Genomic DNA, 14,521 nt, shown 5'->3' with positions numbered 1-14,521 from the left:
GTCTTGAATGAAGCTGAAGAAATTATTCTGCCATATTAATCTTTCTAATTATTAAGAAAATAAGAAAAACAGCGTAGGCTCCGAGGCAGTTGTTAAACACACAAACGCGGCGCTGGTCGTGTTTGCCGATAGACTTTATTGCAGCTGAGGTTTACTGGTATTTACAAAACCAGAGCAGATTGTATGTATGCGTCCATGGAGAGTGAGCGAGGTGGAGTTTCATGGGTCCGCTTCCCATCAGCACGAGCCTGCTGTGTCAGCGAAAGGTGCGGCCCGCAGCCTTATCTACATTACAGTCACAGCGCTGCGGCCGTCACACCTCATCCAGCTGTGCTCAGGACTTTTCAAGCTGTAAATGCAACACTGGGCTCTGTTACGGCAGCAGCCGCGCCCACGAGTAAATGTCGTTCATCCGGCGTACGAGCTTATAAAATTAGATTTCTGTGCCTCCGAGTTACATTCATAAACAACAAGGCAATCACAGAGAGCTATAATGCAAGGCTTACATGTCGACTCTATGTTGCATAGCTTTTACTTTCCCTAAACTACCACCGCCACCACCCCCACCCACCTCCTCTCACAGTGTACTTCCCCTCAACCACACCGGAACCTCTCACCCCCTCCAAGAAGCAGGTTGGCTGCAGATAAGCCAGACAAGCAGCAGCTAATCGAACCTTCTGAGGTGGCCAGGTGTGTTGCTGTGCAGAGGGGTGTGTGTGTGTTTGAGTTTGAGTTGGGGGAGACTGTGAGGAAGCTATTGGCGGAGGTGGTGGTCATTTAGTCGCCTCTTAAAAAGCTCCGGACTTTTATATATCATAGCACAGCCGTTAATTAATGCATTTAATACAATAACCCAACATTGCGGAAAGGACAATCCTCTCTGGATTACATACTCTCATTTATCATTCACTGGAATCCTTAAAGAACCCCACTGTCTGTGTGTGTGTGTGTGTGTGTGTGTGTGTGTGTGTGTGCGCACAGTGTGGTGCCGGAGGACAGCAATGTGTCGATGAGTCGTCGCTACACTTTTGATGGTCTTGCTGTAGAGCTGCGGTGAGACGTATGGAGGCTCTGTTGCTGGTGGTTGGACCGAGGACCGGGCTGCAGGTGGGGGTGGGGGGAGGGGGGAGATGGTGATTCTGGCTGGGCTGCAGGGTGGAGGTGGGGCTGATGCTGTGGCCCCTCCGTCCCAGCAGCAGCAGCAGCAGCTTTGGGCTTCCTCTTCGGGGTGTTGTTGAGGATGTCCAGGCTTCGGCGGCTGGAGGAAACGACGTCGGCGATGAACTTGGTGCACTCGGCGCAGACGTCGCGCAGCGTGCAGCCGTGGGCGTACAGGTGAGGGAACTCCTCTTCCACTGAGCGGCGAGACAGGTTGTGTAAGGACCTGCGGGAGGAGGAGCTGTCAACTTTCTCGTCAATTTCATGTCCCATAATTCACATTTTAATAGACACACAATGAGTGCGTGAGACAATGACAACCGAGTAATTATTATGACATAATAGCGCCGGAAGAGGGGCGCCATGATTACATAAGTAAAAGATTTTGCGTGTGCGTTTATAAGTGCTGTGTGTGTTTTGGGGGGGGGGGGGGGGGGGGGGGGTGATTGGATTATGCAGGTCAACTGTTCAAAAGACTGGATCTGCTTAGGTTGGCCTGCTAACCTTAGCACTCAGCGGCTTGAAGGAATGTTAGCACTAACTAGATTGAACTTGTGCGGTTAACCTGAGCTGCGTGAGCTTGTCTTTGGAGCGAAGAGCGAGTCTCTGGAGAATCTGAGAGTCACGAGGCAGAAGCCTGTCACAGTGTCAAGTAACCTCAATCCCTCCGTTGATCTTTGGAACGACGCGCAGGGAGAATGTGGCGGTAATTTTCTTCTCACGTGGGTATAGGGATAACTGCTGATGAGGACTTCAGCGGGAATCACGCGTTACATTTTTAAAATGCCCCGATTGGGCAGAGATTATCTGTGGCTGCTGGTTTGGTTCACAGGCTTGCGTTAGCACGCTAATGGACTGAGCTAAAAGTTGTCAACTGTGTGGAACTGTCAAAACCATTCAGCATCCTAGGTGGATCTTTGAGTGTGCTGGGAAACTGTCAGGATGCACGGATACATAAGAAATACCCATCAACAGGCTAATAAGAACACACAATATTGTTTTAATATTCTACAATGGGTTGACATGTAACGCCAGTTTCTAGGTAATGTTACAATAACGACTCTTTTCTCTGCAGGAACACACAGACTTACTTGTAGACTTGGAATTTTTGTCCATGGCTTCTTGGAGTGCTGTGGAAACCCACAGTGTACACAGGAATGTGGGCCATCTTTTTCGAAGGAATCTTCATCTACAAGAAGAAGCAACAGAGAGACACAATGGGCGGGAACGAAAGACGGGAGATCAAACGGCCAAAACAGGCACAACACAACCACACGGTCCAAATGCAGGAGGACGCCACACAAACAGCTGCAAACAACAACCGCCACCATGAATCCCACAGACACAGATTCATGGTAAAAGCACGACAAACACGCGAGCTACACAACTACACACCAACGACAAAACACACAAAATCCAAACCACTTAGCCTCTACAGCACAGAATCACACATCCAGCACGGCCCGGATGGAGGCAACAATCAGAACCCACAAAAACAGGAGAAGCAGCGTCAACAGAGCCGCCGGCCACAGCAAAGCAGCAGCATATTATTAATGTTACAGTGTTGTGAGGTTAGACGGGGATTTAGCAGAGGAGACGAGAAATGACCGCAAAGATAAAGAAAAATGCTCCCGCTGAGCTGCTAGAAAGGCTCAAATTTACCTTGGCGCTGCAGGAACAACAGACGGACCTGTAATAACCAAAGCAGCACTCATTAAGTGTTTTACCAGGATAAATATGAACAAACAGGAAACTGTTACTGCTGTGGTGCGATAGAACAAAGCACACAGATTTAAAAAGTTGTCTTTTACCTTTTACACAGTAGGCAGGTGGAAGGCCAGGAGAAAAGAGGGAACTTCACTTTACAGCAGCAGCAGACCTACATGCACACACGCACATGCACACGCACACGCACGCACGGTCCAGTTACTGTACACACAACAGGATGGACGGCACCGACGGCGGGGCCACCGTGTTACCTTGCCCTTCTTCAGGTTATTATAGAGCTCTTTCCTCTGAAGAAACTTCTCCATTTCTGCTTTCACCAACACTCGGCGCACGTTGATGACCTCATCCACCGTCAGGGCGAGACTCTCCACAGGGTGGCTGAACTCCTATTGACGACCAGACAGCATCCAAGATATATATTGATGGAACTTCCGATGTTTAAAAACAGGGTTTCGGAGCTACGTGGATTAAATTAGCCCCTCCCCCGATGTTATATTGTTTCTCACTACCTCTTTACAGAGAAGCAGTCGTGGAAAAATGATTAATTCTGAAATCTGAACGAAAGTTTGATGTAAAGTACTACTTTTAAGGTACATTTTTAGGTTGTAAAGCAAACAAACACTTTTTTAATCATTATGGATGTGGGAATTACTGGGAATTTTAAGGAATTTTTATTAGCCCTGGAGAATGGGGGCATATTCCAGTTCCATTTAAGCCGCCACCCGGAGAATTTCACTCTAATATGTGTAAGAAAATCCCAGTGCACCACCTCTGACTGCTGATGAGCGGACACTTATGGGGAGATGTGGAACAGCTACTTAAAAGATGTTTTGAGTTTTAAAAGCTGCTTCTGTATTTGATGCCGACCGTGCTTCCAACTCACCATCCACTGGTGCTCGTCTCCAACGCTGGAGCTGCTCTTTGTCTCCGTGGTCTCGTCGACTGAACTCAGGGACAGGCGAGCTGGAGAGGCTGGCGTCCAGCCCTGTGATGGGAAGGACGCTGCTGATGTAAACAGAGGACACAATAAAAGTTTAGAGGAATTCAACAGTCAGGGTAAACGAGAGGCCACGAATCCCCACGTATCAACTCAATAAACGACTCCAAGCTGTCGCCAGAGTGCGGGTCCATCACGTAATATTCAGACTCTTTGAGTGGGTCAGCCTTTGGTGCTACATTTCCACAGTTTTGGTCCCGGCGTAGATGCTGAAAATGAGGACAGATTAGGCTCAGTCCAGCAAACAGGCTAAAACCAGAACACGTCCCCTCGGGCTTCTTCGATCGTGTTAAACGAAAGGTGTCAATACGCACTAATGGAAGGCCGACGGGCTGATCAGCTGCGGATGACAGCCGGGGCTTAAGGACAAACACGTCACACTTAAGCTGCAGAGCCCCCTAGTGGCAGAATGATGCACTACACAATAAACCCCCACAATTCCACATCACGACGCGTGAAAAGCTTGTGGCAGAAGCATCAGCTTGCAGCCATCTGGACGCAAATCCCGATGGCTGTCCGGATAACTGAACACTCAGAATAAACGTGCTGCTCGTGCCTCTTTTGGGAACATTCGTTGTCCTCCTCGATGAGCACAAGTAGCTTGAAACCCAGTAGCTTAAATCTACCCCCCCAGATATCCAGCACGTCTTTATTTGGGATTGGAATCCGTCAGCTGTTCCTCTGTCCATCCTGTCCACAAACACTGGGACACTGTCTCCCTCTGTGGTCCAACAGTGCAACAACCGTCTCAACCAGCCACAAACATGTTTGTCCAGATGCATTTTTTGGGCCTCTGCGTCCGTCTTTCAGTTCCACTGGCAGTAATCTTCCTAAAGCCACTCTAGATTTACTAGATCCACTCGACTCACTAGATCCAACAAGACCAAATTTGACACAAAGAAAGTGAAGTATTATTTCACCAGAAACACACTGACCTCTATAATTAGGCATCGGTCTGGAGCCGGTCAGCGTTCTGGACCGAGGCCTCTCATCCCTGAGCCGGACCCCCCCGTCCTGCTGGGCGGACCCGGCTAGTGAAGGCAGGGTCTCCCCACGGAGTAAAGCCAGGTCGTGCTCCGAGAAGGAACGGTCTCTTTTTAAAGGGGTGGGGGAGCTCTCTGCTCTCCGTAGCTCCCCGCTGTCTGGAGACTCGTCTTCCTACAAGGAGGCGAAGCCAAGGAGAGGGAAGAGGAAGAGGGAAACAAATGAGTCGGCTTATTCTGAAGGAGATGACAGTGGTGTGTCAGAGTGTGTGGATAGTGAAGGGGCCTGAGGGGCCTAGAGAGCAGGGCCAAAGCACATCACACCCAGCCCCAACGGCCAGAAGCCCCCCTGAAACTCGCCTCATATAGGTTCATCTCCTCCATCTCTGCCAGAGTGGGAGCCTTGAGCAGGATGCGTGGGCGGGACGACGGGCGGCAGAGGGACAGATCAATGCAGGAAGTGGATTTAACGTCGCAAGGACAAGTCTCAGCCAGACAGGGGAGGGAGCCAAACGCTAAAAACAGGTCAGAAGTGCAGAGATCAGAGAACAGGGATGCTGGGAGGTGGCATTTCTAATAGTTAACCAATAGTTATTTGAAACATGAGGTAATACAAGACTTGTACACCCCGAGACGGGCCGTCAAGGCCGTCCGCTCAAACTGGATCAAACATGAATGCGGCCCCTCTCCCTCAGATCCAGTTATATAAAAACACAGTTAGACTGTCTTGATGTGAATATGCTTGACCTGAGCGCTCCCCATCACAGTGATAATCAGATTACGGTCATTAATTAGTCTTTCACAAACTAATGCAGTCGACAGGTTCGGCATTTGCAACAGGATCTGTTTGAGACAGCAGAGAAAACTTCAATAAATCTGCATTTGAGTGTCGGGTAAATCGGGAATGTCACTTTCCCACGAATAGCTTTTATGGATTTTTCTCCACCGCGGTGTCAAATAATCTGGTTTGCTTAGTTTTAGTGTTTTTCTAGTTTTAATTAGTCCATTTCAAGTAATCCGATTCCAGTTTTGCTGCTTTCTCTCTGGCTTGATCCCACCTGCTGAAGTGACCCTGGTCTTTAAATAACCGATCAATATGGGTGAAATGTGAAACCTCCTCCCCACTTACTCCAGCTCCAAATGGAAACACGCTCGCTCCGTGACATTACAGCTTACAAGGGACGCGTTGAGCCATACGGGAACATGCACGTGACCGCCGACCACCGATGGCGACAGGTGATTGCTTACGTCTCGAGCTGGGCTGGACCACGGGCCTGAGCCTTCGCTCCTGCTTGATCTCAGCCAGGACCCGCTCGTGGAGTGACTGTTGCTGGGGCGGGGGAGGAGGGAGGCTGCGCTCGGAAACCTGGGCAGAACAAACCGTTATACGTCCGGACTACAAAAACAAAAGATACTTTAAAAGCTAAAAATGAGCTCTCCCTGTTCCAGAAAAAAAGAGTAGAGCATAATTAGTTTTATTCTTTAAATGTACATTAACTGTGGTGACTTATCCAGCTTGAATCAGGAAATCTCTCAACATTCAGGGAGGGATATACGTTTGCCAAAAAAATAAGAGACAGTGATGTTTTCTTTCCAGCACTGTTGCTAGCTCACTGGTTTAAGGGGGGGTCTGGATCTGATGAAGTCCAAGATGAGTTCATGGGCGTTCCTCTTCACTCTGGTGGGTATATCGCCGCCCACCTGGGGACGACAGGAAACACCAACTTATAGCCACCGCTTTGCTTTGGTTGAAAGCAAAATTAGCACATCACCTTTCCAGAATAGCTATTATTATTAGCCATTATTATTATTATCAGTGCATTATTAGTAGCCAGGGCTGCTGTAGCGTTAATATTTGATACCAAATATACAGCAAAGCCTTGAATATCAGTGTGCCTGTTTGACTTATTAAATGTAGCTTAAATAAATGCTGCCAGTCCTCAGCAGATGCTTGTTAGCGTTGCCCTCTGGTGTTGCATAAATGATGCACATCAGCTTTATCAGAGACGCATTAATTAGTGTTACGAGAGCCAGCAATGCTGCCACTGAGGACTATGAGGAAAGTAGACCTTCATGTTCAAAATTCTAAGTTAGGGAATTCCTAAACTGATTATAAAGGGGTGGAATGTTACAAGAAAAATCTAAAACGCGGTATAAACATAGCTGCTATGTATTCCTGGTGCCATTTTTAAAACTGTAGCTATAAATGCTAATTCCTGGCCAGAAGAGAAGGCTGAGAGGAGCTGAGTATTACATTATTTGTGTTTTGAGGCTGAATTATGGATCTGCCTGTGGAGAAAGCCCCGAGGTAACAGCCAGACCACATTTTCTTCCTATAGCAACGATGGCAGCAGATTGGGGCTCGACAGATACACTTTGGCTCCTGTCTGGTTCTTGATCATCATGCAGCTTGGAATATGGTCACGAGCCAGTCCATTTCTTCTAATCACCACAGCGAACGTGCAGTTTTAAAAAGGCCCGACTTTCTCACCATGACTTTGCGCAGCTGGAATTTGCGAGCTCGTATGTCCTGCATCAGCATCTCAAAGGGGGTGAGGCTGAATTCCGTGGGCAGAGTGTTGAAGGGCTGCTCCTGCACCTTCTTCAGCTTCACTCCCTGCCGGAGCTCCTTCATCAGCTGCACCCACAGACGTGCCTGGGAAGCAAACGACAGCAGCGAAAGAAAGACCCTCTTGTTCCGCTAGCAACACTGACGTATTGTCCTCTGCCACAATGTGTCCACCATCGTTTTGTCTCACCCAGTCTCTGTGCTTCAGGGCATCCAGCTCGGCTGTTGAATTGTCTCCGGGTGATTCCTCTGAGGTGATCTTCTTCAGCATCTGTGCAAAAATGCGTACTTAAAGCTATTATTAAGACACATTACAACACCAGTAAAGTAGCCGTTAGCAATGAGGTTCTTGTGCGGGTTTCCCTGGTTGCCTCCATGCAAACGCAGTCAGAACTTTTATTACACCTCAGGCAGCAGCTACAGCCTCCAGTCTTCTGGGGTTCGATGCTACAGGCTTTGCCCACCTGGATTTAGGGATATCCTGCCATTATTCTCTACAGATCCTCTCAAGCTTGGTCATGTTGGACGGGGACATCTTCACGTCTCTCCAGAGATGTTTGATCAGGTCAGGGCTCTGGGTGGACCGCTCGCGTCTGAGTCACTGTCCCATTGGGTTCAGTTTCAGGTCCTGACCATTGTGGACCTTTGCTCCATTCAGCGTCCCCTGGAGCCTGACCAACGGCTGGAGAACAACCCCGCAGCGTGACCGTGGGGGGGGGGGGATTGGGCGATGAGCAGATGATGAGCAGTGCCTGGTTCCATCCAAAGATGACAACGGAAAGTTCAAAACTTGGTTCCATCAGACCGGACCATCGTGCTTTTTCAGAATAATTCAAGAGGGGATTTCAACCGTCAACCCCGACCCATGCTTGGGTCTCTTACAAAGTCCTTTCCCCCCAGGTTGCTCGGCTCCCAGAAGAGCTGTGGCTGTTCCAAACTTCTTCTAGGTGACTCATTATTAGGGGGTTTCTGGCTCAACGATCCAATGAACATTGACCCCGTCGAACCCCTCACGGAGCAGGAGGCGACGCTGCACAGGGGCTACGGCAGAAGTAAGCAGATCAGAAACTAAAGTGCGCGGCTACCTACCTGTTTAGCGTCTCGGATTTTGATGAGGAACGTCTGCAGCTCCAGCGTTTCTACAAAAAGAGCCCTGCAGACCGCCTGGTAGTGCTCTGGAGCCAAGCTGGGGTCGGCCAGCCGGGACGCACACAGAGCCATCACCTGGCGGAAGGTGCGCACCGGCTTCAGCGCTCGCTCCGGCTCCTCCTCTTCCTCTTCCTCCTCCTCCTCCTCCTCTTCCTGGCCGCTGTACCCCTCATCTGCTGCGCTGTTGCCAGCGGGGTTGCCGCCCTCTCCGCCCTGGTCGCCTCCCGCCATGCGTTCGATGAGGCGCTCCAGCTGCGGGCCGAGCTCCCGCTCCTCGCTGTCGTCCAGCCCCCAGTCCAGAGCTCGGTAGATGGCCACTCCCAGCGACTGGACCAGCTGCAGAGGGTAAAACGAAGAGGGTAAAACAGAATCCTTAAAATAAGAATGAGATGAACATGGATGGTGCCACTCTCAGGTGACGCATGCGGAGCTGCAGGTGGCTTCATTGTCTCCAAACTATCTGTCCATATTTCTGCTTTGCCGTGACGAACAGTTTCAATTGATGGACACAGACGACGGCGTTATTTGAAAAGGTGTTTCAGGACGCCCCTCAGCCACATTGTTGCACCGTTATTAGTTCTAGCTGTCACTTTCCTACGCCCCCACCCCCACATCCCAGCTCCTGAAGTTTCCTGCTGCATAGTTTTACCTTCCAGCAACCAACATCCCATCATCCCCGACAGTTTATTGACAGCCCGGGGACACCATTTCCTATTATTGTTTTAACATCGTCACGTCAGTCAACGCTGTTTCTGCTCCATTCTCACCTCTGACAATATTGGAAAAACAAGTCGTATTATTGAAATTAAAGTTGCAAAAGGCCGGCCCTAAAAAAGTGCCCTAAATCATGTTTTGAGATTTATAATTATTGGACATTTATAAATCAATGTCTCTCTAATCTAACCTACATCTACAAAAGAGTAAATGCAGCTTCAACAGGCACCAGCAGAACTTCCTTTAGAGGGAGAGGAGAGTTGAGGGCCGAGAAAAGAACCCTTTCATCACAGGCCTAAGAGCACTTTGTGGTAAAGGTCAACCAGCAGATGTGTCACATAAATCCTTCAACCTTCATCTCTGAAAGAATGTGGTCATCGGAGCGGCTCACCTGGCGCTCCAGAGCCGCAGGAAGAAGAGCGTCATCGTCCGAAGAGACAAGGGCGGCGTCGCTCAACTGGTCAGGACCTGCGACAGCAAAACACACATGTGTCGACCTTTGATGTGGGGGGCTGAGAAGCCTTTATAATGAGGAGGGGGAGGCTTCCTCAGGTCTGGACGCTTCCTTTGGGCTGCTGGTACATTTTCAGAGCGCATTCTGTTGTTTTTGTGGAGCGAGTTGTCCTATTTCACTTTAATGAGCTCTGCTCTGAAGACGCTTTCATCCACCTTTTAATTGGCTCGCTGCCTTGAATCGTGTTCATCTTACAGGGCAATAAGCTGCCTTCGAGTCTCAACCGAACTAAATCCACAAATGTTCATATAACGGAAGCAGGAGTTGGGGGGGGGGGACATTTCATTCAAAGACGTGTAAACAACAACAACAGCAGCAACAGGAATTTTCAGGAATCCTCACACGTCCCAGCCGAAGCCTCTTGGATTGGGGCCGCGGTGTTTTTCTGCTGTGTGTTTAAAAAAAAAAAGCTTTCTGCTGGCTCTGATGTCAGCAACGATACCCGAGAGGCTGGAAACTCTTCGATCAGCAGCTCCCACTGCAGGGAAATTGGAGATTGAATGGAAGAGACAGGCTTGAGGACATCCGGGGTGAGATCTGAAGCTGCGCAGGAATTATAAGTCAAGGAATAAGGTGGATTTAGGAGAAGACAGAGGGTTCTGGCGCGGTGAGAAGTTCCCCAGGACGTGACCCTCAGACGGACGGAGAGTCTCCCCGTTCCCACGTGAACACAGATGCTGCTATAATCTGCAACAAAAGGCAGTAACTGAGAAGCAGGAATCTCTATTATGATGCCCTCTGCAGCGGCGGGTGAAATAACACCAACCTCCGCAAACCTGCCAGACGGGTTCGGATAATGCTCGGCTGTGGGGCAGCCGCCAGGTTCCCACAGTAACGGGTCGATACACACAAAAGATGGGACGGCTGAGAGCTCTGAGGGTTGGGAGCAGGATAACAGCGCGATCTGCTGTGTCCACGGAGGGAAACCTTTATGGGTCGACCCTAAATCGAAATAAAAACATCCACCGTTGGTTCAAAACTACCGGTAATTTGACGTGGGGGGGCCGCGAGCGAGACCGCCGCTCACCCAACAGTCTATTGGGAACGCGGCGGACTGGCGGTCGCTCCTGGACGATGAAGATGGACTCTGACTTCTACTCAGGATCAGTCAGTGGCGGCGACACGTCCTCACACCCAGCCGACACAAAGGCAGGCTTTGTTTGTTGCCATGGTAATACCGCCTCAGAGACTCATTTTGAGGAATTTTACCAAATGACAGACGGACCCCAGGTGGTGGTGGTGGTGGTGGTGGTGGGGGGGGGGGGGGGGACTAAGACATTGTCAGCTGAACTAAGGACACATGGGCAGGGTGCAGCACAAGTTGACCTTTGTTTCCCACATTGAACATGCTGCTTCTCTACTGTGATCAAGGGAGATATTACCCAGCTATTACCTGGCTATTACTCAGCTATTACCTGGCTATTACTCAGCTATTACCTGGCTATTACCCAGATATTACCCAGCTATTACTCAGCTATTAAATGGCTATTACACAGATATTACCCAGCTATTACCCAGCTATTACCCAGATATTACCTGGCTATTACGCAGATATTACCCAGCTATTACCCACATATTACTCAGCTATTACCCAGCTATTACCTGGTTATTATGCAGATATTACCCAGCTATTACCCAGATATTACTCAGCTATTACCTGGCTATTACCCAGCTATTACCTGGTTATTATGCAGATATTACCCAGCTATTACCCAGATATTACTCAGCTATTACGCAGATATTACCCAGCTATTACGCAGATATTACCCAGCTATTACCTGGCTATTATGCAGATATTACCCAGCTATTACCCAGATATTACTCAGCTATTACGCAGATATTACCCAGCTATTACGCAAATATTACCCAGCTATTACCTGGCTATTATGCAGATATTACTCAGCTATTACCCAGCTATTACTCAGTTATTACGCAGTTATTACTCAGCTATTACGCAGATATTACCCAGCTATTACCTGGCTATTACCCAGCTATTACCCAGATATTACTCAGCTCCATTTATATACATCCAGCAGGAATGCTAAAAAAATTGGGCAGAAGCAGTGACATGAATGATGACACTCCCAGGATGTTTCTATCTGACAGGAGTTGCCCTGGACTCTGACCTCACGCCTGCTGTACACACCCACACACACCCACACACCCACACACTCACACACACACACTCACACACACACACACACACACAGAGCCTCACTGCTTTTGAATATAAACAACAACGCCTCCCAGCATTGATCAGAGCACCAGTTATTAAGATTATGGTCGTTTACTTTGCAATATTAATGGCAGCATCTGTGGGAATATTAAGACTTCCATGAGTCTTTTTAATGAATATTTGATTGAAATGGAATGCGGAGCTTTAAAAGAACTCACTTGAGACGACGCTTGTGTAGGAAAGAGAAAATTCTCAGTTTAATTGAAGGTATTAAAATGTTTGTTCCTGAAAAGGATCTGAGAATAAATGACTGGGTTCCTATTCTGAGGTAAATTGTGCAATTGATGCTTGATGCTTGATTTTTGACCTTTTAAGGCTGATTTCTTCTGTGCGTGAAAAAGAAAACGAGTCTCGACTGTCTGAATATTTAAACACGTTATCAGGACGACTGGTCAAACATTACTGGCAGATTTTCATCTGGATTGTGACCCTTGAGCTCACGAGCTGGTGCGACATGACAAACTTTAACATCTGTCTGTCAGGGATCAGGGAGGTTTCACACCCTCTTATTTTTCAGGTTTCGTGGCAAATGTTCTTTTTTTGATGAGCCTCATCCTTATAACAAACTAACATATAACGTAGATGCTGAGTTAAGTTGTGCTGTGGACCAAAACATATAATTTCTTGCCCAAGTGATATCAAAAAAGGCAAAATATATTGATTAATATGAATGATTTACTGGAAAAAATAAAATAAAGGAGAGGCCAAAATCAGGATCAATCAGGTGGACTAAAATTTCAATATTAAATGTGGAAATGGGACCATTCAGAATCTTATCTCTGAAGCAACGTGTACGCGACAGCTTTAGAATAAAAATTATATTCTGCCTCCAACAAACAAAGATTTTGGAGAAGATTCTGTTCCAAACGTCCAGTTTTCAGATCTTCAGGGGAACTGAAACTTATTAACAGATTGAGATGGGAAAATGTGCAGAGCAAATTCCACCTTTAGTCTAGAAGTTGTCGATCCTCATCTGCACAACTCATGAATATTATCTGGTGCGGGCGAAATTCCGGATGGGAAACAACCAGAAGAATGCAGGAGAATCTTCAGAGGTTCGACTCTTTGAAGTCTGCAAAACAGTTCGCAAGAGGGGAAAGCTGGGCTGGATCTGTGATCTATGAATAATTAATCATTTACCGGCATAGGAGCATTGCTCCTGACATCAGGGATGCGACAAAAACCCCGCTTATTGTCCCCGTCTGCGTTAAATCCCGATAAACTCCAGCTACTTTATTGAAACGACGTTATTTATGGGGGAAAATGAAGGATATTACAAATAACCAGCACAATATGCTGGTGCCTGCTATTAGATTTCTGCCTTTTCTGGGGGGTGATTTGTTATTTTATTCTTCTCTGTATTTTTAACGCACATGACCCGGAGAAGACGCGCATGGACGGAAATTGTTGCTCGGTGATTTGGGCTCTGACGGACGCCCAAATAGCCCAAAGTGTAAACACAAACTTACTTTTCATAACACGACCTCATTGTTTGAAAGTACTTTTCATGCGTAATATTGTGTGAGAGCTGCTCCAAAATGAGGCTGGTTCTCCAGGAGACGGTGAGCCCTACCGCTGTTGCGCGTCCGCAGGGCCACGGTTCCGTCCCGGTGCAGGAGGATGGAAGATGGACCCTTTACCGGGCTGACTCCTGCCGTTGGCGGGCGGGGCACCCGGAGCCCGCTGCAGCACTGGTAGCACACCGCCCATGCCTGCTCCTCGTTGATGGGCTGCTCATAGGACTTCAGCACCTCCTCCAGAGACAGTTCCCGGGGCTCGGACAGGTCCCGCGACTCGACGCGGTCCGTGGGAACGGTTATCCGTGGGTCTCCATCCTCGGCGGTTCGCTTGGTGGATCTGGCCATGGCGGCGGTACCGTGAAGCCCATCCTTCACTTGTGAAACACCGAGGCCATTGAAGCCTTCCGCGCACTCCTGTCCACCTCTCCGCTCCCCACCAGCTCAGCCGCGCGTCATTAACGCGGCCGTTAAGCCCGACGTGTTTAAAACGGTGCTTCCGGTAACTAATTTCAAAATAAAACTATGGTTTTTAAAAAAAACTGGCGACAAAACAGCAAACTCATTGTTTTAGCTCGACAACCTAGGCTGTTTAAAAAATAAAAAAATTACCGCCCTGGTGATGATTTTTTTCATGAATTTCGATTGGAGATCAATTCTTTATTAAGACTAGTAGGTTTATTTTGAAAATACCAGCAACCGTTCCTGCAGTAATTTCCTGTTTGAGCAGTCACACATCGTCCGTCAGTGAGGAAGAAGCGTCCTCTGGCTGTCGCATAATCCACCTGCTGCTGGAGAGAACATCACGACCTCTCGGTTCGGTTCCTGTCTCAACCTTCAAATCAGAAGCTGTTTGAAACCGTTTGAAACAGATCCAAAGACTAAACAGCCTATTTGCAACATTACAGACTTTGCAACTCATGTGAAGCAGCAGGAAACTAAACCGCTATTGATAA

At 48.2% G+C, this 14,521-nt stretch overlaps 1 protein-coding gene across 3 annotated transcripts; it reads right to left on the bottom strand.

The window, feature by feature from the left end:
* Positions 1-116: 116 nt before the first annotated feature.
* Positions 117-14,038, bottom strand: LOC101070670 (protein spire homolog 2). Of its 3 annotated transcripts, none has more exons than XM_029841380.1 (15): positions 13,622-14,038; positions 9,690-9,766; positions 8,525-8,920; positions 7,626-7,706; positions 7,358-7,522; positions 6,481-6,567; positions 6,115-6,232; positions 5,227-5,381; positions 4,819-5,041; positions 3,770-3,891; positions 3,138-3,272; positions 2,970-3,037; positions 2,821-2,848; positions 2,250-2,347; positions 117-1,384 (listed from the first exon to the last, which is right to left on the bottom strand). In XM_029841380.1, the coding sequence occupies exons 1-15, from the start codon at positions 13,911-13,913 to the stop codon at positions 1,021-1,023; spliced, it is 2,409 nt and encodes an 802-aa protein (XP_029697240.1). In that variant the 5' UTR covers positions 13,914-14,038; the 3' UTR covers positions 117-1,020. The 3 variants fall into 3 exon arrangements, with proteins under 3 accessions (XP_029697240.1, XP_029697241.1, XP_029697242.1); XM_029841381.1 differs by having other exon boundaries at positions 3,770-3,888; XM_029841382.1 differs by lacking the exons at positions 117-1,384; positions 2,250-2,347 and adding an exon at positions 2,366-2,590.
* Between the last annotated feature and the right edge of the window lie 483 nt (positions 14,039-14,521).

This window comes from Takifugu rubripes, chromosome 9, assembly GCF_901000725.2.
Source record: "Takifugu rubripes chromosome 9, fTakRub1.2, whole genome shotgun sequence".
Lineage (NCBI taxonomy): Eukaryota > Metazoa > Chordata > Actinopteri > Tetraodontiformes > Tetraodontidae > Takifugu > Takifugu rubripes.
Note: the sequence above shows the minus strand (reverse complement) of the source record. Positions and strands in the feature narration are given on the sequence as shown.

Coding starts and splice junctions, on each gene's coding strand:
- LOC101070670 (XM_029841380.1), bottom strand. CDS start 13,913: ATGGCCAGATCCACCAAGCGAACCGCCGAGGATGGAGACCCACGGATA. Junction 5,382..6,114: donor GGTCCAGCCCAGCTCGAGAC/GTAAGCAATCAC, acceptor ACCTGTTTTTAG/CGTTTGGCTCCCTCCCCTGT. Junction 3,273..3,769: donor GAGACGAGCACCAGTGGATG/GTGAGTTGGAAG, acceptor GGTCGTCAATAG/GAGTTCAGCCACCCTGTGGA.